At 39.7% G+C, this 23,730-nt stretch overlaps 1 protein-coding gene across 4 annotated transcripts in view; it reads left to right on the plus strand.

The window, feature by feature from the left end:
- Positions 1-23,475, plus strand: part of csnk1g1 (casein kinase 1, gamma 1) — a 66,053-nt gene extending 42,578 nt beyond the window's left edge. The window contains exons 8-14 of one of the 4 annotated variants that reach the window (XM_073859431.1): positions 67-151; positions 992-1,140; positions 3,649-3,756; positions 8,491-8,601; positions 11,353-11,459; positions 17,058-17,081; positions 19,553-23,475. In XM_073859431.1, coding sequence (XP_073715532.1) covers positions 67-151; positions 992-1,140; positions 3,649-3,756; positions 8,491-8,601; positions 11,353-11,459; positions 17,058-17,081; positions 19,553-19,607 — 639 coding nt within the window. In that variant the 3' untranslated portion in view covers positions 19,608-23,475. The remainder of the gene's footprint in view (positions 1-66; positions 152-991; positions 1,141-3,648; positions 3,757-8,490; positions 8,602-11,352; positions 11,460-17,057; positions 17,082-19,552) is intronic. The other 3 variants (XM_073859432.1, XM_073859433.1, XM_073859434.1) reach the window with 3 other exon arrangements.
- Positions 23,476-23,730: the final 255 nt, after the last annotated feature.

Genomic DNA, 23,730 nt, shown 5'->3' on the forward strand with positions numbered 1-23,730 from the left:
ACTCCATTTGAACCGTAACAGATTTTGTATTTTTAAATGACTGAGATGTTGATGTGCACTTTGCAGGCAGACACGCTTAAAGAACGCTACCAGAAGATCGGGGACACGAAGCGAAACACTCCCATCGAAGTTCTCTGTGAAAACTTTCCTGGTGAGGCCTCATATATCAGTTAACCCTTACATCAACACGTGAAGAGTTCTGATGCAAAAGCTAAACGGCTAAACGCCACCTCTGTCAAAAATTATATAATGGTGTAATATAATAACCAAATACTCCCGGCACATATTATACGTTTACACTGCAAAAAATGACTTTATAACTTAGTATTTTTGCCTCTTTTTCAGTAGAAATGTCTAAAAATTCTCAAATAAAGATGTATTTTACACAAAGGCATTTTAATTACTGACTAATAACCTTAAAATTACTGAACCTAAACATAAGAGCCTGATAAAATGAAATCATGAAATGAAATCATGTCAGACGCACTTAAGAGTATTGATAGGACAATATATTGCAGAGGCCGATATTTGTATCAGCAGATACATATTTTCAATCGGACATTAATTTCTCTATTACTTAAATGTTATGTTTGTAATAAAAAAGACGCCAAAGTCTGACAGACAGTAAATTACCAATCATTATTCACTTTTTAACATGACATTATTTTGTGTTTTGTAAATATGTTTTAAGTACTTTATAAGGGTATACAACAAATGTATTTTTACTTTCTCCAATTTTTTGTTTGTCTCTTATTTACTGTAATAACATTTGTGTTATATCGGCCATACAGTTTTCTTAATATCTGGATTGGTCATAAAAAACATTTCGGTCGACCACTAACTGAAAAGGTTTTGCATCTGAACTCTTCATATCTTAATTCAACCCCATTTATTTTCTCGAGGCATTTGCTGTTATATATTCTCATAATTGACCATTCTCAGTGCGTTGATGATAAAAGCATTTTAACTTTTATCTCATTTGTGGTTTCAGAGGAGATGGCCACATACCTGCGATATGTCAGGCGGTTGGATTTCTTCGAGAAGCCGGATTACGAATACTTGAGAACCTTGTTTACGGAGTTGTTCGAACGAAAAGGATACACATTTGATTACTCTTATGACTGGGTTGGCAGACAGATCGTAAGTCAACATGGTTAATCTTTTTTGTATTTAAATCATGTTAACCACCTGGTGAGCTGACTCGCTGCCTATTGCAGGGCTCAAAATGATCTTTTTTATTTGGTAGCACTGGTGCTCCCAACTTTAAAGAGTTAGGAGCACCAGCAAAAATTTAGGCGCACCCATCCAAAAATTAAAAAGCACAACAACTACAATGTATATGTTAAAATATTTATTTTATTAAAAATAAAACACCACCACTGGGCTTTACACATCCCATGGCCAGCATTTGAAATTTGATCTTCTATTAATTTCTTTTTTTTTGCTGCATAGATTCCTAAAATAATACCCAAATGCTGTTGATATAGTATAGCAGCAATAATGATTTAACAATTACAGGTAACATGATTAAGATTACAATAGAAAACCTAGCAAAGGCTTTATGCCCAGCTGCACTACTTCCTGAACTTCAGCCAGCTCCTTGTTTCCTGTCTGCCATTATTGGACAAACAGATTAATCCAGGTGTGCCTGACCTCAGTAGTCACAACAACAATAATCAGACACACCTGGATTAATCAGTTTGTCCAATAATGGCAGACAGGAAACAAGGAGCTGGCTGAAGTTCAGTTTTTGGCACTTTCGCCATGTTTAAGCAAGGTCTCGCGCTTAAAATGTGTTGGTTACGCCACCAACGCCATTTTGCAGGATTTACCGTAAACACAGTAAGTTACATCGAGTCATTATCATAGCGGAGACACTCGAAATCTTTAAGCCACTCTCTCCGAAAGGTTTAACGTCAAGTCTTATTTTCCGGTGGTGGAGTCGCATTTGAATTCGGATCATCTTCATTAATTACAGTAGTAACATTGGCTGTAATCGGCCTCGTTCTCGTCATGCTCGCGGTTCGTCTTTTCACATTTTCACTACGCTTCACGTAGCAACATAACACGGCAACAAGGAATGATTGACGCTCATATTAGCCAATCTGCGGTCTTCATTAAACGCAAGAACTTAATGGTGAAAATTGATTGGTTATGTAACGTTGGAGAGAACACTGAACCTGGGACAGCAGCACACAGCATCACAATCTAAATCAAGTTGCACCACAACAAAATGGGCAGTCGCACAAATGCTCCCAAATATATTTTAAGGTTGCACAGATTAAATTTCGCAATTAAAATAGTCGCAATTTTGAGCCCTGTATTGACTACATAGGCACAGACCTTCCCGACCAAATTGGAACCATTTTAAAGGGATAGTTCACCCAAAAATGAAAATTCTGTCATGTTTTCCTCTCATGTTCTTACAAACCTGAATAATTTTCTTGGGTTCTGATAAGCATGAAGGAAGATATTTTGAGGGATAAAGGGATGTTGATCTCTTTTGATACATACACTCAAATCACAGTTGCAGATGGATGTGAGAATTTTATTTTATTTTATTTTTAAAGTTATGTTTTTGGGTTTTGCCTCGTGTGATAAACAGGAAAGTACAGAGTGGACGGATCGGAAAAGCACTATATGTCCGAACACACTGCTCACTTCACCATCGACTCCGATAGCTTTCACACTACAAAAAAATTATTCAAGAAAAAAATGTCTTCGTATTTTTGTCTTGTTTTCAGTAAAAATATCAACAAAAAAAATCTTAAACTAAGATGCTTTTTCTTGATGAGCAAAATGACCCAAGAAAATAAGTCACCATTGGCTCCGATAGCTTTCACACTACAAAAAAAATTTTAAATTAAAAAAATTTCTTAGTATTTTTGTCTTGTTTTCAGTAAAAATATCTAAAAAAAAAAAAATCTTAAACTAAGATGCTTTTTCTTGATGAGCAAAATGACCCAAGAAAATAAGTCTAGTATTTGAACCCAAAATATCAAATTTAAGTGATTTTGTGTATATAAAACAAGCAAAAAAAATCTGCCAATGGAGTAAGCTAATTTTTCTTGAATTTTTCTTGAATTTAGTGTTTAGGAAAAATGTTCAAGATTTTTTGCTTACATCATTGGCAGATTTTTTTACTTGTTTTATGCACAAAATCACTTAAATTTGATAGTTTTGGTTTAATAACTATATTTTTTTCTTGGGTCGTTTTGCTCATCAAAGAAGCATCTTCATTTGGGAATTTTTAGATATTTTTACTGAAAACAAAAATACTAATACATTTTTTCTTGAAAATCATTTTTTGCAGTGCAGCATTTTTTTTTATTAAATTAAATAGTAAATGAAGTATATTTATAATCAACATTTATCTCGACTCTCTGGACTCCAGTCGCTATATTGGAGTTCATCGCAATGCATTATGGGACTGCATTTTCTGCAAAGGATCCATGCCATGTTACTTTATCATAGGCGAAACGAGGCGTCTAGAAAGCCAGCAAAAAAGCTGCCTACCTTTTGGACGGCCTTTCTGCCTATGCTTTAAAATGTAGTAGGCGGCTCACTAGGTTTTGCAACAGAGCAACGCTCTTCGTTTGGTTAAGCCTTAAAGCTGATGTTTACTATGTTTTTGTATGTTATGCACAGCCCACACCAGTGGGGTCAGTCCATGTGGATTCAGGTGCATCTGCCATCACACGTGAGAGCCACGCACACAGGGACAGACCCTCCCAGCACCAGCCATTAAGAAATCAGGTAATCTCACCATTAGGTATCTTAAGAGTGATGAACCTATATCTTTGTTACAGGAGAAATTTTCTGATATAGGAATAAACTGCATCACAGTCTATGATTTTCGAGAGCTTTTGCAATATATTTAGTTTGAATCGAAAGCCTTAAACCTACCCACATGATTCCCACTGGCCACGCTGTCTGCTACAGCATGCACTGCTTCAGTTTATCATGGCTCAGAGTGCATGCTGGCAGTGAAACATCTTAATATTATATATTGATGCATATCACTTAAGTTTTTTCTGCAATCTTCTTTTTCTGCCTTTTACGTTTGCAAGTACAAATCAGCTTCGCAAATCTCACAAACTCATCTGCCGAAAAGAAAGTTTAATATTAGATCATAAGCCGAATCCTGCAGTGCAACTGAATTAGTGGACATGGTTCAAGGTTAAGATGTTGAATATTCAAGGGAAGGACTATATTATAATGAGTCCTGTGAGGAAAGAAAAGTGCAGATATACTTAAGAGTTTCTTGAATTGAAACACACATGGGCCTCCTAAAGTGCAGACATCATCATTTTGGCAGAAGTTTTAGTCGTCAGTGAGTCTGTTTCAGAGGGCAAAACAACACTGATATCTATGACCCTGCAAGAATCTACTGAACCAAGTCAGTCGAAAGGAAATATTACAATTTTTACTTAGAAAGCAAAATTACACCTAAAGTTTTAGGGTTCACTTATGCCAAGTGTTTTTACTGTTCCTTATGCCAAGTTCACACTACAGGATTTTAACTCATTCACCGCCATTGACGAGTTATCTCGTCATTTATGAGTTCATATTTTACTAATAAATATGCCTTTTTTGACGAATTTCAAAGTGAAAGTGTAATACCGCTTGTATCCACCAGATCCACCAAATCGAATTGATCAAAAACGGAAGTAAAAAAGATTTAATGGTTATTTTAACTGCCTTTATGTTTGATAGTCATTCTGAGTCTGATCTCTAACATAAATTCCTTTACAAAAACGCAATTTTTTAAGCTTTTTGAAGAGAAATATCCATATTTCAGTGGTTAAATTAAGTAGAAAAAGTAAATATATAATGAAACGTTTTTTCCCCATTTTGTTTGTTTGTTTATTGTTTGTTTGAAAGCAGAGGGTGTGTTCTTTAATTTAATATAATTTGAATGTTTATATATTTATAGAAAATGATTTTTCCTGCAAGGAATTTTGTGAAAATTTTGTTAAAATCACAAAAATGCAGGTGGGCAACTTTTCTCAAAAAGGCTGGCGGTGAATGAGTTAAGCAAGTCATTAAGCTCGCCGACAGATAGGGCTGTGATGGGGCAAATCATCGGGCATTCAGCGCTTGCCAATCTATTTGTGAACTAGTTAACGACGCATCAAAGCCGCGCCTCGCAGATGCCAAACAAATATCGGAGCTGTCATCCGACTCTACAATCAGTCGTGTCATGTGTCGAGATGAACTACAGCCACTAGCTGGGTTACCGTCACCCTGATTATATGCGCATTTTAGTAATGGAAACGCCAAATTTCGAATCAAAATCCCTTAATTCGCAAAAAAGTTTGTACGCTCGCTTGAGGTGTTTTTTGCGATAAAAAGTAAATACAAATAATGGGAGATGAATAAATTGAATAAATTTTGGCGCCGGGATCATCAAACCCATGTGTCTGATCGTCTAGCTGTATCAGGTGTGTTCAACTTCATGCGGCCCTGCGCAGACTGATCGGCGGCTGACTTAAAGCAGTGCATGACGGTTAGTAATTTTGTCCGCGCTGAAGGCATGTGACTGTGACATATGTAGGGCTGGGCGATATATATCGGGGGATTCTCGTGCGTGTTTCATCAGTGGAGCTGGTTCCTTGATTAGAAGTAAATTGCCATCAGTTGCTTTCAGATGGAGCGGCATTTACTACACAGAGCCGTAGTTCACATGTATTGTGAATAAGTGACGGCTAAAGGGGTTGCATTAACTTCGCTTCGCAACATGCCTATCAACACCCTTTCCCTGCCAGTTGTTTTTCAACAATACAACACAGCCTTTTGCACCTTATTGCTTGGGTAATATAGGACAGTGGTTCTTAACGTTATTCCTGGAGGCCCACTGCCCTGCACATTTTGTATGTCTCTTTTATCTGAAAGACTCAGTTCAGTTCATGGAGAGCTCTTCTAATGAGCTGATGATTTGAATCAGGTGTGTTAAATAAGGGAGACATACAAAATGTGCAGGGCAGTGGGCCTCCAGGAATAACGTTAAGAACCACTGATATAGGAGATCTAAGAATTACGTTTGTTTTTAAGCAATAAAGTTTGAAGTTCACCACGTGATGTCAAATGCTACGGCTCTGTGTGGTAGGTGCCGCTCCATCTGAAAGCAGCTGATGGCGGTTTGCTGCTGGTCGGGGAGCCGGCTTTGCTGATGGGACGCGCATGAGAGTCCCCCAGTGTATATCGGCCAGCCCTAGACGTATGGTTTTAAAGTGCCGCGAGAGCGTTTCGAGAGTAGCCGGCCGGTTCAGCCAGTGCAGCCTCTCCATGGAGTTCTGATGACGACACAGCTCTTTGTGATTGGTCGCCTCACTGATGACAACAATCACGTGGGTTTCAAGTTTAATCCAACCTTCGTTCCACTAGTAAACATTAAAAATTCATGTTTTTACAACAGATAAAACACGTTAATATGCATAAATATGATGTTATATGTGGTGTAATAAAATATAAATACCAAACTCTATTGGTATTTTAATAATGTAAGCTTGTTTCCCGTTATTTTCGGGCATACAGTATAAGCAGCAATTAAAATATTTGATATAAAAAAAATTCTGGTTGCAACTTTTTATTAAAAGGTTTGTTTTTAACAAATTCACCATCTAATTTACTTCATTCGCGATAAAAAAAGGAAACACGGCGCACATGTCACTACGCCAAGCAGCAAGGTGTCCGACTTGACGGGTCCGTGTTTAGCTCCTCTCTCGACTGCAAGCGGCAAACTTCGCCGATCGGTTTGCGCAGCGCCATGTGATCTCGAACACACCTGTTGTCTTTCCCATTTATGGGGCTCGATGTCATCGCAATGCACTTGCTGCTACTGCTTGCACCAAAAATTCTGCATTTCTTCCTTATATTCATTTAGTTTTGCAGTAATAAGCTTTATAACTTGCCCAATCGTAACTAAATGCAGTCTTGTCTCCATTTTCTAAGCGTGCCTTGTTTATCTACTGTTGTTGGTTACTAGGGTACCAATACTACGTTATTTGCTCAAACAACTTGATGGAAACGCACCTAATTTGCATTTGTTTGTTTTAAATTTTTTGCTAATTTTTAAAAGATTAGCTTCACGTTTCGAAGTAAACCCAGCTACTGAGAGCAAGGCATGGGTTGAGGTACCCGTGTATGCTGATTCCTTTCACCCATATCTTTTTCTGGGCTTGTGGTGCTATTTTCTTTCTGACATCTATTTTTAAATAAACAATTCCAATTGTTGTTTCGCGTAATTTCCGATTCCACTTCTCTCATGTTTTTTTTGTGGTTTTTTTTTTTTTGACAAAATTGGTTTGGGAAGCGTCTCGAGTCGCTGAATGACAGAGTTGTTTTCAGCTCGTGTAGTGTGTCGCGATTATTTACGTAGTGTGAACACCTCAACCACTTTGACAGAATTTACTGAGAGCAAGTCATGTAGTCTGAACAGCACAGCGATCGGGCGTAAAGGGCGATTTGTGGTCGTGCGTAGGTCCTGCGGCGTAGCAGCGACGGCGTAGGTTCCGCGTCGGTTTTCATTTATACTTGTGCGTCGCCGTCCGCGTCGACGTGCAAACACACGCGAAACCGCTGGTTGGCAGTAATCACGCGTGTAACCACAGTAGCAGCAGAAGTCGTCACAGAAGAAGAAGCTAAGCAAGTAAACCCACAAACGAAGAAGAAATAGCAACTTGTTGTGTATAATTTGAGAAGACCAGCAATGATGGAAGTAAATAAACAACAACTTATGTTGCAGTTTGAGTTAAAACACTCCTCAACTTGGCTCATCTTTGTTTTCACCGTCTCAAACGGAAATACCTATGACGCAGTTTTTTTACCTGACGGGAGGGGTTCTGGTGGACCAATCACAGCGCTTACGGTCCGCGTAGAGCCGACGCGCTGTTAGAAAATTTGTGAGGTGCGCGTCAGGCTACGCAGAGCTACGCACAGGCTACGGATAGCCTACGCCGTAGCTGCGCCGTAGGACCTACGCACGACTATAAATCGCCCTTTAGTGTGAACTTGGCATTAGATTTTTTAAGATTATTGATCTGTTTAATCATTTGTCTGAATCTGATTGTGCCATCACTTTTATAACTTAAACCTTCTATGAATATACGGTGCCCAACAAGTTTAAATTAAACAGATTTGGTAACGTATGGGTTGTTGTGTGTAAAATGTTTATATGTACTATAGATCTTATGTTAGATCATGTATGATTTGCTACACATTATGTCAACTATAGGCATTCAACCGCAGTAAATATTTTGCTTATTTTCCTCTGTTTAAATGCCCTATGTTTTATTTTGTGTTGGCTTCTTGATTTAATCGGACAATCGGTCCGCAGTCACTAATGCCATTTCCTGGCTTTGACTGGCTCTTTTGTTTCTTGTCGATTTTCATCCCTGCATTGTGCTGCATGTCACCTGGCCTCACTTCGCCCGCTCTCGCTCACTCGCCACACCTCCCCTCCCTCCCGCGCCACCTCCATCCGCGCAGACGGCCGTCTCCGACCGCAGAGGAGCATGGGAGGTGCAGCCCAATCGCCAGACAAACTCCTCCTACCTGACCTCCCACCTGGCAGCAGACAGGCACGGGGGCTCCGTGCAGGTACAGCTTTACCCCTCGCTCGATGACTCCTGTGTGTGCTCATATCTGCAGCGTTACTCCAGACACGTCCTCCATTGGTTCCCCTCTAATGCTGCGTTTCATTCGATGTTCACTACATCACATCTCTGCCTTCCTGTCCTGTAACTTTGTTATCTGAGGATAGTTCGAGTCTTTGATTCTGATTGGTTAATAGTTGTGTTAAACACAGCTATGCGTTCTGCACCCATCTACTGATCAGTCAGTTAGGGAATATTTTTTCCAGCAGAAAGAAGACTTTTTGTGATTTTATTATATGAAGGTTGCGTTGATACATTTTTTTTTTTTGCTTTAATATTTGTATTGTGTGAAAACCGTTTTATAAAAGCAATAAGGTACTCGAGGCTAGTCTTGTATCGTGAATAAGTGACTGCTGAAGGGGTTGCATTGACTTTGCTTTGCATCATGGCTATCAACACCCTTTCCCCACCAGTTGTTTTTCAACAATACAACACAGCCTTTTGCACCTTATTGCTTAGGTAATATAGGAGATCTAACTCGTTGAAGAATTGTTTGTTTTTTAAGCGATACGCCTGCATCTTTACAAACAAGATTTGGAAAGTTTTTAATACAGTTTACGTGTTGAATGAAATGCAGCATAAGATAAAGTTACCCCAAGGCTGTGAGAAAGCATTAAGCTAATGAACACCTGCTGTATGTCTGTGATACAAATGTGACCCTGGAGCACAAAACCAGCCATAAGTCTTTCTGGTATATTTGTAGCAATAGCCAACAATAACTTTTTTGGGTCAATTATAAAGGCAGGATAGGCAAGAATTATCTAAAAAAAAAGCTTTTTTTACAAATTTGTTAAACTGTCTTTATATACCAATGCATGATTGGAGTGTGGGTGCTCTGAGGGAGAGAGTGTAGAACTCGAGTGTCTGTAGACCTCTCACGGCTGTTTTAAACACAGCTCATTATTTCCATTCGGGACAAAACAAATGATTGGCTTGCGCGACTATCACTCTCTCTCGCAACCATGGCACCACCCCTGTTGCTACAGGATCTGCCCACACATGTGCACATCCGATTGATTTGAACGTGCACGAGGCACTCTAGGTAGAGCAAAAGTATGGCAGAGAAAGAGCATTCAGAACTCACAGTACCTGCATATCCAGTCAGCGAAGGCAAACATGGCAAAAAAGGAATAAAAGAAGAAATCAAACAAGAGTAAATATCACGTGGCTTTTCCTCGAGTCGACAATGCGGTAGTGGTATTGTCTCCGGAGAGTGTAGTCCTCAACAATGCTTTCATCACGGAAACTCTTCCATGCAAAACACCGTATATGTTTTGAATCGTTCACGAAATTCACCTTCATCACAGTGTAACTGATGGTAATAAAGAAACTTGTATCAATGCAATCTGTTTTTAGCTTTGTCTTATAAATATAACTAGTTTGTTTGTTACCGAATCAAACAAAATATATTTTAAACTTTACCAGTATGGATATCCTAGCTTTATAGTTAGTACTAAAAGCCATCCCATTTGTTTATATTCATAGTGATAAAGTTAGGTGTATTATTACATGTGATTGTGACATGATGTTACTACATGCACCACGCTCCTTCCTCTCCGCTCGTCTGGTAAATGCTGCTCCCAGCAGAGCCGGTCAGCGTCGCGCGTTCATGTGTTTTGGGGGCGTGGCTTTAGAAGAAACCCAGAAGGGAGGGGGTGGAGTGAACTGTGTTTAAAACAGTCGTGAGAAGTCTGCAGACACTCGATTTTTATACTCTTTTTTTTCAGAGTACTTACATTTTATTTATGTATTGTTATATAAAGACAGTTTAAACAAATTTGTAAAAAAGTTTGTAAAAATTTTGTAAATTTTTTTTTAGATAATTCCTGCCTTTAAATTAATTTAACTCTGGAATTTTTTTGGTCTGGTATCCTAATTTTGGTCTTGTTTTAAAGAAGACACTTTGAAGTTTTTTTTACAGAAGTGTCTGGAGGTGAAAATATTAAATAAGAAAAAATAGTTATAGCAATTTAAATTTATTGTAATTAAAATAATGCAATATAGTATTATTTTTGTACATAAAATTATAAAAAATAAGGTTTGTTTGCTGCATACTCTTGTCACGGGACAGTGCCAGTTAACGGGTTAAATTTTCTCAATATTAAGATCTTTTTGCACCCTCAGATTCCAGATTTTCAAATAGTTGTATCTCAGCCAAATATTGTTCTATCCTAACAAACAATACATCAACGGAAAGCTTATTTATTCACTTTCAGATCATGTATACATCTTAATTTAAAAACAAAAAAACCTTCGACTGGTTTTGTGGTCCAGGGTCACAAATTAGGAACATGCAATATTGAACCTGGATCTTGAGACAAAACAAATACAATACCAGATCTTGGCTGGTCTCATAGATAACATGTATAAATATATAATATATTTGGCGACCCAGTCAAATGTAATCATATGTTCAGATGTAGGGTAGTGGTGCTATATATGTGACCCTGTCTGTGAAATCATGACTAAAGTCTCATAATCTAATGATGGGATGAGGAGCATCAAAGTTTGATTTCACATTGATATCGATCTTCGACCTTAATCGGGCAATATTAAAAATATCAAGGCTATATTATCACACAATGTTCTTTACATTATAGAATGATTTTATGTAAAAACTGAAGAAACATTGTTACACCAATATCATATGATGTTTCGACTTTAACGTTTATTTATTCGTGCTTTTCCAACACAGGTGGTTAGCTCAACCAATGGTGAATTGAATGCCGACGACCCGCTGGCGGCCCACTCGAATGCACCAATCACAGCGCAGGCAGAGGTGGAGGTGGTGGATGAAGCCAAGTATGTATACTCAGATTCACAAAGTTCTGTTGTCTTTGCCTTGTGTCTGATTGACTCAAGATGTCCTGAAGCTCTCTGGGTCTTTACCTGACATCACTCTCAGTGGTCCATTGTCATCTACTTTACCCTTTAGTGTTTGAGATTGTGCTGTATGTACCACCGGTGTATACAAGCTGTAGTATTTAGTATTTTTTCATGAGGTATGTTAGCCCCATGTGATTTTTAATAAGGCTGCACTGTTTTTATGTAAATACATTTGTACTTGCATTTGGCAGACACTTTTATCCAAAGCAATTTACAGTGAATTGCAAAGGTGTAAATTTTTTAACCCATGCACAGCTAACACATAGCTCTACCACTGAGGTATACAGGAGCACATACATTATAATACTTTAGATCAGCTTCCTCCAATTCGGAGGATGTTTTCGCTTGTATTTTGGGAATCTCGTCTGTGAATTATAAGAATTTGACGAAAACAAGGTTTCTTAAAGGAATAGTTCACCCCTAAATTAAAATTACCCTAACATTTACTCAACCTCAAGCCATCCTCAATGTATATGATTGTCATTTTTCAGACAAACACAAGTTGTATTGGAGGATGTCCTGGCTGTTCCAAGCTTTGTAGTGGTAGTGGATGGTGCCTTTGATTCATTGCCCAAAGTTGTCTATCTATCCTTAAAAGAAGTAATCCACACTTTACAAACTGAAATAACTAGCTTTTAGTAATGACGGCGCACGTTCATGAGAGAATGCGCTTCCAGCATAGGATGTAGCGTACGAGACATAGTGCAGTATTGCAGATGCTAAAGCGCAGGCAAATTTTTTTCTTTCAAATCCCTGTTTTAGATTTCTATTTACTAAATGCCATTTTGTTTTGCTCTCTGCGCTTCCATGTTAGTCACTACACCACTACGTCGTATGTTACGTCTCTGTCGTACCCAACGTCTCGGTCGTCGTAGCCCCAACGTCTCGGTCGTCGTAGCCCCAACGTCTCGGTCGTCGTAGCCCCAACGTCTCGGACGTCGTAGCCCCAACGTCTCGGTCGTCGTAGCCCCAACGTCTCGGTCGTCGTAGCCCCAACGTCTAGGTCGTCGTAGCCCCAACGTCTCGGGTCGTAGCCCGTAGCCCCAACGTCTCGGGTCGTAGCCCGTAGCCCCAACGTCTCGGGTCGTCGTAGCGCCAACTTCTCAGTCGTCGTAGCCCCAACGTCTCAGTCGTCGTACCCCCAACGTCTCAGTCGTCGTACCCCCAACGTCTCAGTCGTCGTACCCCCAACGTCTCAGTCGGCGGACCCCCAACGTCTCAGTCGTCGTACCCCCAACGTCTCAGTCGTCGTACCCCCAACGTCTCAGTCGTCGTAGCCCCAACGTCTCAGTCGTCGTAGCCCCAACGTCTCAGTCGTCGTAGCCCCAACGTCTCAGTCGTCGTAGCCCCAACGTCGTACGCTACGTCTCACGTCATACGCTACGTACACTAGAAATGCACTCTCTTGTGAACGTGCGTCGGCCGTTACCTGGATGCTATTTATTTTAGTTGGTAACATTTTAAATATTGATTTTTTTCCCACAAAATCGCATCAATTGTAGAGGTCCTCTTGGGTCCAAAGAAATGCACCCAAGCCGAAATTACCCGAAACACTCTTTACCCAATGTGCATACATGCATTTTTTTAAGATAGACCCAGCAAGAGACAAACCCGAGAAATTTAGACCCGAGTCCGACCCGAAACACTGGCAATTTTTTAACCCAACTGGAACCCTAATGTAAACGGCTCCAACGTGTATGCAGTCTGCAGCTCCACACGCACCCGTCAGACAGAAAGAAAACCCGGTGGCCTCAAAACCAATTTGACCCGCTGCTCTGTTTATTGTACTCTTATCTGACAGTGACACCAAGTAACTACTAAGAGAGAGTATAGGTCATCTCGGGTTTCTTTGGCAAAAACGCATTCATTTTAAATTACCCGAGACTTGATGCCGCTATTTTTATACCCAACCCGTGTCCGAGGCACACTTGAAAATTTTATACCCGAACCCGCTCGGGTCAGACCTTGGGTTTTTGGATCAAGTGGACCCGTGAAGACCTCTAATCGATTGAACCCCCTGAAGCCGTTTGTATTACTTCTGTGAGGGACGGATGCACTTTTTTGCGCTTTAAATCGGAGGCACCGTTTGCTGCCATTGTGAAGCTTGGAACAGCCAGGACTTTTTCTGGTATAACTCTGTGCTCCTCTGAAAAAATGTTTATCTTATACATCGAGGATGGCTTGGGGGTGGGTGAGTCATGGGGTAAATAACATTTTTGGGTGAACCATCCCTTTACGCTATATTTAGTAAGCTTACCATTTTGGAGCAGCCTTTGCATAAGTAGTGTACCTTATTTTTGCCGAAAATGCTGTTTAGGTAGCTAGCTCACTGGCGTTTGGGAGAGAGCATATATTTCCATAAAGCTCTATTCTGCTAGCGAGTCAATTACGCACTTTATTTTGTGTTCCCTTTAATGCACCTGATGTCCGTGTACATTTGAGTTTGTTATATAAAACATCCTGAATTACAACTCATTCTTTTAGTTCTTTGATATCTTTAGAAGCTGCCCGTCTTTGATTTACTGATGCACAGACTTAAAAGTAGCACTGACAGTGTAGCAATATCAATTATCAGCACAGAGTCGCCATGGCTATTATATGCTATTAATGCTCAACGGAGGTCTTTCTTCTAATCTCTGTGATCTTCTATTCTTCGGTGTGTTTCCTGTTTGGTTCTTGCATTTAGCAGTCTGTGTTATTATTGTTAGGCAATTACATTCAAAGATTCAGCCTGTGATGGTGAAACACTTCTATTAAAGGCAAACTTGTTATAATACTTGTTTTTCATATCGTGTGAAATCTGTATAGTTTATAATTAGTTACTAAATAATGGACTGAAATAAGTTGGGACGGGCCATATCCAAGGAGGATTTACATTATAGCCATTTACCAATCACCTCAACCCATGGTTGGTTTTAAATATGAATAAACACAACCATTTGGGTTTAAATTTAACCTGTGCTGGGTTATTTCAACGCATAGTTGGGTCAAAATTGATATTATCTAGGTTAATTTAAACCAACGGTTTGGTTTGTCCATATTCTACTTAACTACTGGTTTAAACAATCCAGTGCTGCTAGATTAATTTGATATAATGGCGCTTTTCCATTGCATAGTACCCTACGGTTTGTGTCGGGTCAGCTTACTTTTAGGGGCTTTTCCACTGGGTGCAGTATATAGTACCCAGTACTTTTTTTAGTAGCACCTCGGTTGGGGTTTCAAGCGAGATGAGCTGATACCAAAACGTGATGTGAAAACACTATGGGCCCTATTTTAACGATCTGAAACGCAAGTCCGAAGCGCAAAGCGCAAGTGAGTTTGTGGGCGGATCTTGGGCGCTGTTGCTATTTTCCCGGCGGGAGAAATAAGTCTTGCGCCGGGCGCAAATCAATAAGGGGTTGGTTTGAAGTAGGTTCATTATTCATAGGTGTGGTTTGGGCGTAACGTCAAATAAACCAATCAAAACGCTATTCAACATTCCCTTTAAACGCAAGGGCGCAAGTTCCATGGCGGGTTGCTATTATTATGACGGATTTGACAGGCGCACGCCAGGAGCGGTTCACGGCCGAGGAGACCGACGCTCTTGTAAGAGCAGTCAAAGACAGAGAAGTTGTTTTGTATGGGGATGGGAGAAACCCGCCCAAATCAGCGTCGGTTAAACAGGCGTGAGAGGAAATAGCCGCAATTGTCTCATCAGCCTACCCGGGCTACATCAGCTGCGCCAAGCACTACCATGATGTCAGGAGACGGGCGGATCCCAAGCTTGCCAGCATAAATCGGGCACGGCGGGCACACAGGAGGACATCGCTGCGTCCACCCTCACCGCTGAAAGGGTTTGGGGGCTTTGAAATCGGACACAAGAAACGCAAGCAAGGTTCAACCCCAAAGTTCACATACATGAAGGTTTCTTATGAAAACATTTTAATTATTATTTAGATAAAATAAACGTAATACAGCCACACAACAAACTTATGAAAATATTTTAATCGTTATTTGCATGATAATTGTTTAACGCTGCCACACAAAATAAATAAAAACTATCACCACAATGCTCACCACAATGATTTCCCTTATCTCATGTATTAATATTTTTTATTGTAACAATTTATGATTTAATGATTTCCCTTATCTTATATTTTTTATTGTAACAATTTATGATTTGCAAAAATAACTCTTGCATCTGTGTAGATTAGATAAGCAATGCGCGTTGTGCACGCTATACATTATGGTCAAGCATGCGCCCTTAAAATAGCATAATGAACTACGCGCAACGCGCCACTGACTTTAGACTAGTTTTTTTTTGTTAGTAGCGCAATTGTTTTTTGAAACTGCAAAATAGCATAAGAGATGGTTTGCGCCGGAGCACGCCTCCTTTTTTGCACTGAACCGCCCAGGGAGCGCAAGTTTATTCCCTAGTTTGCCGACGTGCGTCTGTGGAGGGAAAAACCCGCTGTGCGCCAGTGCAAAATACGAAATGATACATGCGTCACTGACAAAGTCAATTGCGCTGGGTGCAAGATAGGGCCCTATAGATCACTGATTGGTCTAAAGGAATCGTCACTACCAACGTCTTCACGATAATGTAAAAGATTAGCTTTACCTCGAGCAAACATGTTGTCATCTGTGCTTTGCTGTAAGTTCCCAAACTCCCTTTTAGCAATGAAAAACATCCACAGGTTGACAATCAGGAACACCATACAAGTGTTTTCTAAACTTGCAGTTGGTGGCGGCACATTCGTGACGCGCACATTCGCATATATGCTTAAATGCAACTTAAATGATCGAGGCTCGGCGGAGAGCGTCGACTGATGTCACAGGTGTTTCTACAGAAACTGTCGTGTGAGACAACGCGATAAAATTTGTGGTGGTCGATTTAAATTTTGTGGCGGACTGAGAAATAAATTAATGTATAGCATTCCAACGGAGCTCTCACTTGTATGATGTCACAGCAGTAGGCAGCGCAAATATAACGACACGCCTATAATCCCTCCCACTCCAAAGTGTTACAAAACTCAATTGAAAAAGCTAACCAAGTCAAAGTGAAGTGAGCTGACCCAACCTAAACCGTGGGCTACTATGCAGTTGAAAAGCGCTATAACTTGTATGTGACCCTGAGTCGTCGTCAGGTTTTTTTTTGGAAAACATTTTCCCGGTATGGTAGAAGAAATATTAGGAGTTATTATGTGCATTACTTACTTGTTTTTACTAGGGTGGTAAATTGCTTTCTGAGCCGAGCATGACATTTCATTTCTCCACACTCCACCTCCTCTCACACCTTTTTCATTTTATTTTCTATTTTGTTTCATGTGTATTACAAATTGACAAGAATACAGGAAATGCCTGCTATATGATGATTAAACTTGATTTAAAGTCGTAGAGTCTGAGTCGATGTTTCAGATCTCACTTTGTTTTTGTGTTTTCCTGTTGGTCTTGTGTCGCCGGCATTAGTTTTGTCTCATCATCTCACCCCTGTGTAATAATCTCTGTCTTTTCTCTTTTCACACTCTTCTGTAGCTGCGTGAAAATGCTCAACCTGTGGTGAGTCCCTCTCTCCAGTCCACATCAAAGCTAAAGGGAGTGGACCAGCCTAGACTGTGGCCATATAGATCTAGTTTGCATTAGGACTCACATCTACTAACACAGTTATAGGTTAATGTAGTTTTTTATGGTGTGCAAGTTGAAACGGGAAGATGGAGGCGTGTCTGATTTAAACGACTAAAGTACTCGTGATTTGATGTGCTCTAATCGTCCGAGTAATACAATTTCCATAAAGCCAGTAATGAAATAAGAATATCTTCACAAAAACATACTTTGCCTTTTACAAGTATGCAGGCCCTTAACTAAATCTCTCATTGTACTGCATTACCAGTCTTGTGATAAATTATTTATATGCATTTGTGAAAATGACTGAGATTAAAAGGGGGGCACTCTAGTTGCAAACATCCTTTATATTTTTAAAGGGACACACCACTTTTTTTGAAAATATGCTCATTTTCCAGCTCCCCTAGATTTAAACATTTGATTTTTACTGTTTTGGAATCCATTCAGCTTATCTCCAGGTCTGGCGTTAACACTTTTAGCATAGCTTAGCATAATCCATTGAATCTGATTAGACCATTAGCATCGCGCTCAAAGAGTACCAAAGAGTTTCGATATTTTTCCTATTTAAAACTTGACTCTTCTGTAGTTACATCGTGTACTAAGACAAACAGAAAATTAAACTGTGCAATTTTCTAGGCAGATATGGCTAGGAAGGCTTGTCTGAAGCGTTGACAACAGCCAATCAGAGTGGCCGCAACACATGCTCCGTTCTTGCATACCGTATTTTCCAGACTATAAGCCGCATCATTCAAAAAGACGAAATAACATATATGTCGAAGTGGACTATACGTCTACGTTTATTTAGAAAATTATTTCACAAAATCCAAGCCGAAGAACAGACATTTAATCTGGAAAGGCAAGTTATTCAACTAAACAATAGCAGACAGAACAGCAGGCTGAATAGATGTCTGTACGTTAAAGTAATCTTATCAGTAATTTAAACGATAAACCATAGCATACAGAACTTACCTGGAAGATTGAATAGGCTAAATTAACCAAACAAGCCAACTAGCATGAAGTTCGCAGGTTCGTCATTCCGCATCACTGAATCCATTGAATTAAATAAATATAGGAGCAGCATATAGTGGACTCTTGCGGCTGTAGACGGTAATGATGACTCTTGCCTCATAAATGTCTAAATTAATTCATACTGACTTACAAGGCGCACCTGACTATAAGACGCAGTACCAGCCAAGTTATGAAAAAAACGTGGCTTATAGTCCGAATAATACGATAAATGTAATTGGCTGGCTCACACTAGGTTATTTGCATAAGGCGATCTGATTCAGATTCTGCAGCAAGCAACGGTAGTGATTCGACGTTGACAGATCCACAAATCAGTTTGGCAATGCATAGAAGTAAACGAGAAGCGTTAACGCTTTCGCCCCGTGTGAATGTATCTTTACACGTCTGTACGGAAATTAACATCTGATCTCTGTTTGTTTAATGGTTTGGCTAGTGGCTAAACTGAACAATGGAACAAATACCTTGTCGAAAATAACATGTTTTGGTTTCCCAAAAACGAGGGATCATGGATCACAGCTATGTAAAGGGAGGTTTGGCAGCCAATCTGTAGTTAAGATTGTATACGTTATATAGTACACATTTTACACCATAACGTTAGCTCCGTGAAGTTTCTGGTATGCTTTAGCTATGATTTGAACTAAGGTAATCTACTTGTTGTTTATTTTTGCTTGTAATCAGAAATAATCAACTCTAAATGAATTCTTTGCGAAAATTAACCAGAAGTTACGTTTGTTCCACGAAAGCTGTTCATGTGGTTACTGCTGGAATGTCTATAAGCAGATTTGTTGATTTGTTTATACTTAAGATTAGAGGTTTGTTTGAATGCCAAATTGTTGCGATCCATTACCTTACAAAGCGAACAGGCATACAAGATACTTAAAATAGTAATATTACGTAATAAAATATCACTGTACAATGTGAAAATCAGTCAAATGAGAGACTTTATTAAGGATCTGCACGTTTTCGCAGGCCATTCTATATTTAGGATTGCTTATGTTCGTGTGAAAACTGCAGTAAACAAACCATACAAGCCAGTGACTGCTGGCATCTATTAGAATTATGTCTATCACTTTTCGATGTGTCAGTCTGGTGCTGTTCTCTTCCACTGCATGTGCTTGTTTTCCCCAACTCATTCTGTTGTGTTGTTGCTGTTATCATAAGACTCTGTTGTCCTCTTTAAACGAAACCCAGACATAAAGTTCTCTTAACTACTACCAGCTCTCCTTCATACGCAAACATAAGGATATACTAATGCATATTTTGACAACGTGTAACCTACATATCTGCTTGGTGTGTAATTACGAAGGAAGTGCCGCATGTGTAGCTATTACGTTCAGAAGCAGCCTGCACTGATGTTAACCTGCCTTTGTCTGTCCTTTTAGGTGCTGCTGCTTCTTCAAGAGGAAGAGAAAGAAAAACACACCCCGACACAAATGAACCTCCGGCCTCTCCACGAGAACCCATTCCTTTGGTTGTTTTCCGAGCGTTCAAATAAAGAAATTTTACAAGACTACAACGGCGAGCCTTCAAAACGAATCAGTTCGAGGGGGCCCGACGTACGAAAACCGAGACGTGCACACGTCGTCTCTGTTGGGATTGTGTTTGTTTTTGTTGTTTTCTTCCACACATGAATTTATGCGGCGGCAGGCCTCACAGATATTCACGCAAACCTACGGATCTCAAAGCACTGGAACAGCACGGCACTTGATTTGCTGTCCTGCTTATTTTTCATTGTCCTCGTCCCTGCCGGTGGGAGGAAATCTCCGATTGTTATCCTCTTCCTCTGTGACGGACGCAGTTCCCATGGTGTGATGTAAAGAGACAGAATCGTCCACGCTGGACCACTTGTCCATCCCCTGGCATTGCGTGAGACAGAGCTGCAGCGCGGCCCTTTTCTGTTCACTTATCTTTTTATTTTTGGTTTTTGTTTGTATATTTGTTGGCTGATTGTTGGTTTTCATGCTGCCAGGAAGTGGTCGAAGCCTTAGATATGACTAGCGTTCGTCATCGTACATGTCGGAGTGATTTAACGCACACGGGCAAAGCGAAAAACAATTAACTGTAGTAACGATGCTAACCGGCCTTTACACGTGAACTTTGTGAAAGTGTGACGTAAGCAGCTCTGTTTCCAGTGGTAACGGGATAGACGCGACGTGATGGCGCCATCTCAGTTCCACTGACTAGTATTTAAGCTGCTTGTTTTAAAGCACTCCTCCCGACACACCTACCAGCCAGTCCTGCTGCTGTACCTCTTACGACATCGTATCGCTTTGCGCATAAAACGTCTGCTTTTCTGTTGGCTGCGGTGACCAGCGAGACCTCTTTCCTTCTCTGCGCTTTTGTATCTGAAACACTCTTTTCCGTCCATATAGTCACCTTATTATTCCCACAAAGAGTCGACTGATCGATGTTGTTTTATATGCCAGAAAACTGCTTATTATTCAGGATGTGAGTAATCGTTTTATGTGCCAGGGTGGTTAAGAAAAGTCTTATTCCTCAACGTGTTTGTGTAAAGCAAAAGCTATCAATTTCAGCTTGTAATAACGGCTATTCGGCAACCGTTCCATATAGGTGTGCATGAGTCCGAAGGGCGTAAAGTGGGAGGATCCAGACTGACGGTAGTGACTCTCAATATAATGCCTTAACGTTACTCAGCACCTCTATGGGACTCCGCGATAGGACATTACGAAATTCCCATGCCTTCATGCTAATGTAATGTGTGTCGCGTTCTCTTTAGGAACATTTTTGGGGGGGTATGAATCAGATTATATGGATAAAGTATTAAAACAGACCCCCTAAAGCGGCCCATCTTTGTTAAATCATGTGGGACTATTATTGCGCCCTTGAGGCGCTCTTAACCGGGCAGCCCTTGACCTCTTACACGGATGAGGCAGTCCGTGGGGTTATACGTTAAAAATGACTGTAATGTTCATGTTTTTTACTTTCAAGAATCGCTGCGAGAGACTCTATAATCTCAGTCGTGACGTTGCCTTGCTCATTTCTCGCCCGTTCACAGCATTAAATCCATGATTTTATTTCGTGAGCTTTCTAATGTAAAGTAAATGTGAATTAATGTAAGATAAATTATATAACTATTATTTTTATTTTATTTTGATCACCGTGCGGACATCGAAAGAGAAGCCATAGGAGCGTGGGACTGCACTAAAGTTTCGTTCGGCCCTCGATGACTTTAACTGTTAGTCTGTGCATTACTGTATACTTCTGATCTGAGGGTCTGATACACCTCTCCTGTAATGTTTTCTAGAAACCGTGATGTTTCTGTATAAAAAAGGGCCTACAGGTGGAAAGGTTAATTGCCATGTTGGACCAAATGGATATCTCAAAATGGCACAGATTCTTTATTAGCACATTCTTGACTAACCAATTAAGTCATCCAGTCCATTTCCACTAGTTTTTCAATGTAAATAGTAATTTGGTGAGCTCCCATGAGGTCCAAGTGTCTACATTCGTGGAGCCGTGCATGCGGGTTGGCGGCAATAGGAGGGCTAACCAACCAACCGCTTTCATCGCATACGAAACTTGTCACGGTGAGCTGTATTTTTCCGACGTGATGGTTATTTAATAGTTTTCCTCATGCTTATCCACTGTGATGCAGGTCACTTTGGGTCTAAATTATTCTGTGAAAAGTACTTGAACGATATGCTTGGAAATCCACTCGCGGAGTCTTACGCGTCCAGCGAGAGGTCTCCCGTAAGACTCTTTATTTAACATTCTTCTCTCATTGATATGTATTACGTGCCTCGCTAGACGATTTAGTATTTTTTGGATGTGCACTGCTTGCTATTGCCAGGCGAGGAGAACGAATTCGCAAGTTTACTCTCCTCGAACCCCCCTTAATTCTTATTGACTCTTCCAAAGTGTAAACGGGCTAGTCGCAGGGCCACTAATAGTAACTGTTTTGTGGATATAAACAGAATATTTAATCGTCTGATTATGGTTAAGCTATTTAGTCCTACTATCACTGAACTGACACATACTTTGATGAACAGGAAAGAGTAGATCAAGAACGATCAAACATGCTATATATATATATATATAAGACACTACACTGAAATCACACTCCAGTATATATGAAGTACTCTTATTGATCGATGGTTAAAATTCAGTGATTTGATATTTGTCATTACTGGAATATGAAATGATGCGATCGAAATGATTACTAGCTCTATTGTCAACCATTTTTAATTTCCTGTTTTATTTTAAAATGTCCTTTTTTTATTTTAATAAAGATGGTATCCTTACAATAATGGCCTTTTAGGTTTAAATATATGAACTATTCGTTAAAAGGTGGTCCAGTCGATCAGGAAGCATTGTGGGTCTTTTGTAAAGGTGTCTGTGTACCGTACCATCTCCTGCTTTCGCATCACATTACTGTGCTACAGATTTACACACAGAGAGGTACAGTATAGATTATTCTCATAAAGTTGATGTAAGTGACGTTAATGAAGATTTTTACGTGCATGGCTTTTAAATGGGAAAGCAATGGAAACTACTTGTCAATTGGGCACTGAAGAACATTGTGGGCATGAAGTTGATACACTGTTACCCTGAGGCTGCATAATGCCTTTAAATGCTACTGCAAGGCCGACCCTCTGTAAGCAGGTAAATCGCCACTGCGTACCTTTTTCACCACTGTATAACGTATAGCCCTGCCATTGTGTCTGCTATAGAGTCATTGCTTTCTTTTCTAAACAAATGTAATCATTCCTGTCACATTTCGGTTAACGTGCGAACCAATTGTTCTGGTTAAACTGCTTATTTTTAACGACCTCGGAATGATGATTATATTAAAAATGTCTGAATAGGAAAGCACTGCAATATTTGAATTATCTTTTGTTTTTGGCTTTTATTTGTTGTCGTTTCTTTCAGTAAGAAAGATGGCGACAAAGATTCTGCGTACTTCTGTACTTCATCCCTATTAAAAAACGAAATTGTACAGTACCGCAGGAGTCTTCGTTCTCTTGTTCTGGTCATACTTACAGAGATACTTTAAATTTCATTGTGTTATGAATTTATTGTGTTGAAATATGAATGTTACTTAAATGTATTTCAATGATTTACTTTGTCAAGGGCTTCAACTGTGATGGACCCGTTTTCCCCTCTCTCTAAACGTTTTCTTTTTAAGTTGCAGGCCTTAATCTTATTTAAAATGCCTATTTTCCTGAGGAGTCCTATAATATTCCATACATAACCTTTCAAATTAAATTTTTATTCCCTCTACTCCTAAAGGGAAACTCAAAGTTTGCACCCTTTTTTATGTAAAATAAAAGAAAATGTCTCTTAACATCTGAGTGAGAGTGTTGTCTTTTTTTAAGATTTCTGTCTTAATATGTAAAATTACAGGTACAACTTAAATATAAATATGTGACCCTGGACCACAAAAAATGTTAGCAATAGCCAACAACACATTGTATGTGTCAATTATAAAATTTCCCATGGGTCATGGATTTTCTTGGAATGTCTTGGAATTTTAAAAGGGGTTTTCCAGACATTGAAAGTCATGGAATTTTTTTTAACAAGTCATGGAATATCAGGGATT

This window comes from Misgurnus anguillicaudatus, chromosome 21 (assembly GCF_027580225.2).
Source record: "Misgurnus anguillicaudatus chromosome 21, ASM2758022v2, whole genome shotgun sequence".
In the NCBI taxonomy this organism is placed as follows: domain Eukaryota; kingdom Metazoa; phylum Chordata; class Actinopteri; order Cypriniformes; family Cobitidae; genus Misgurnus; species Misgurnus anguillicaudatus.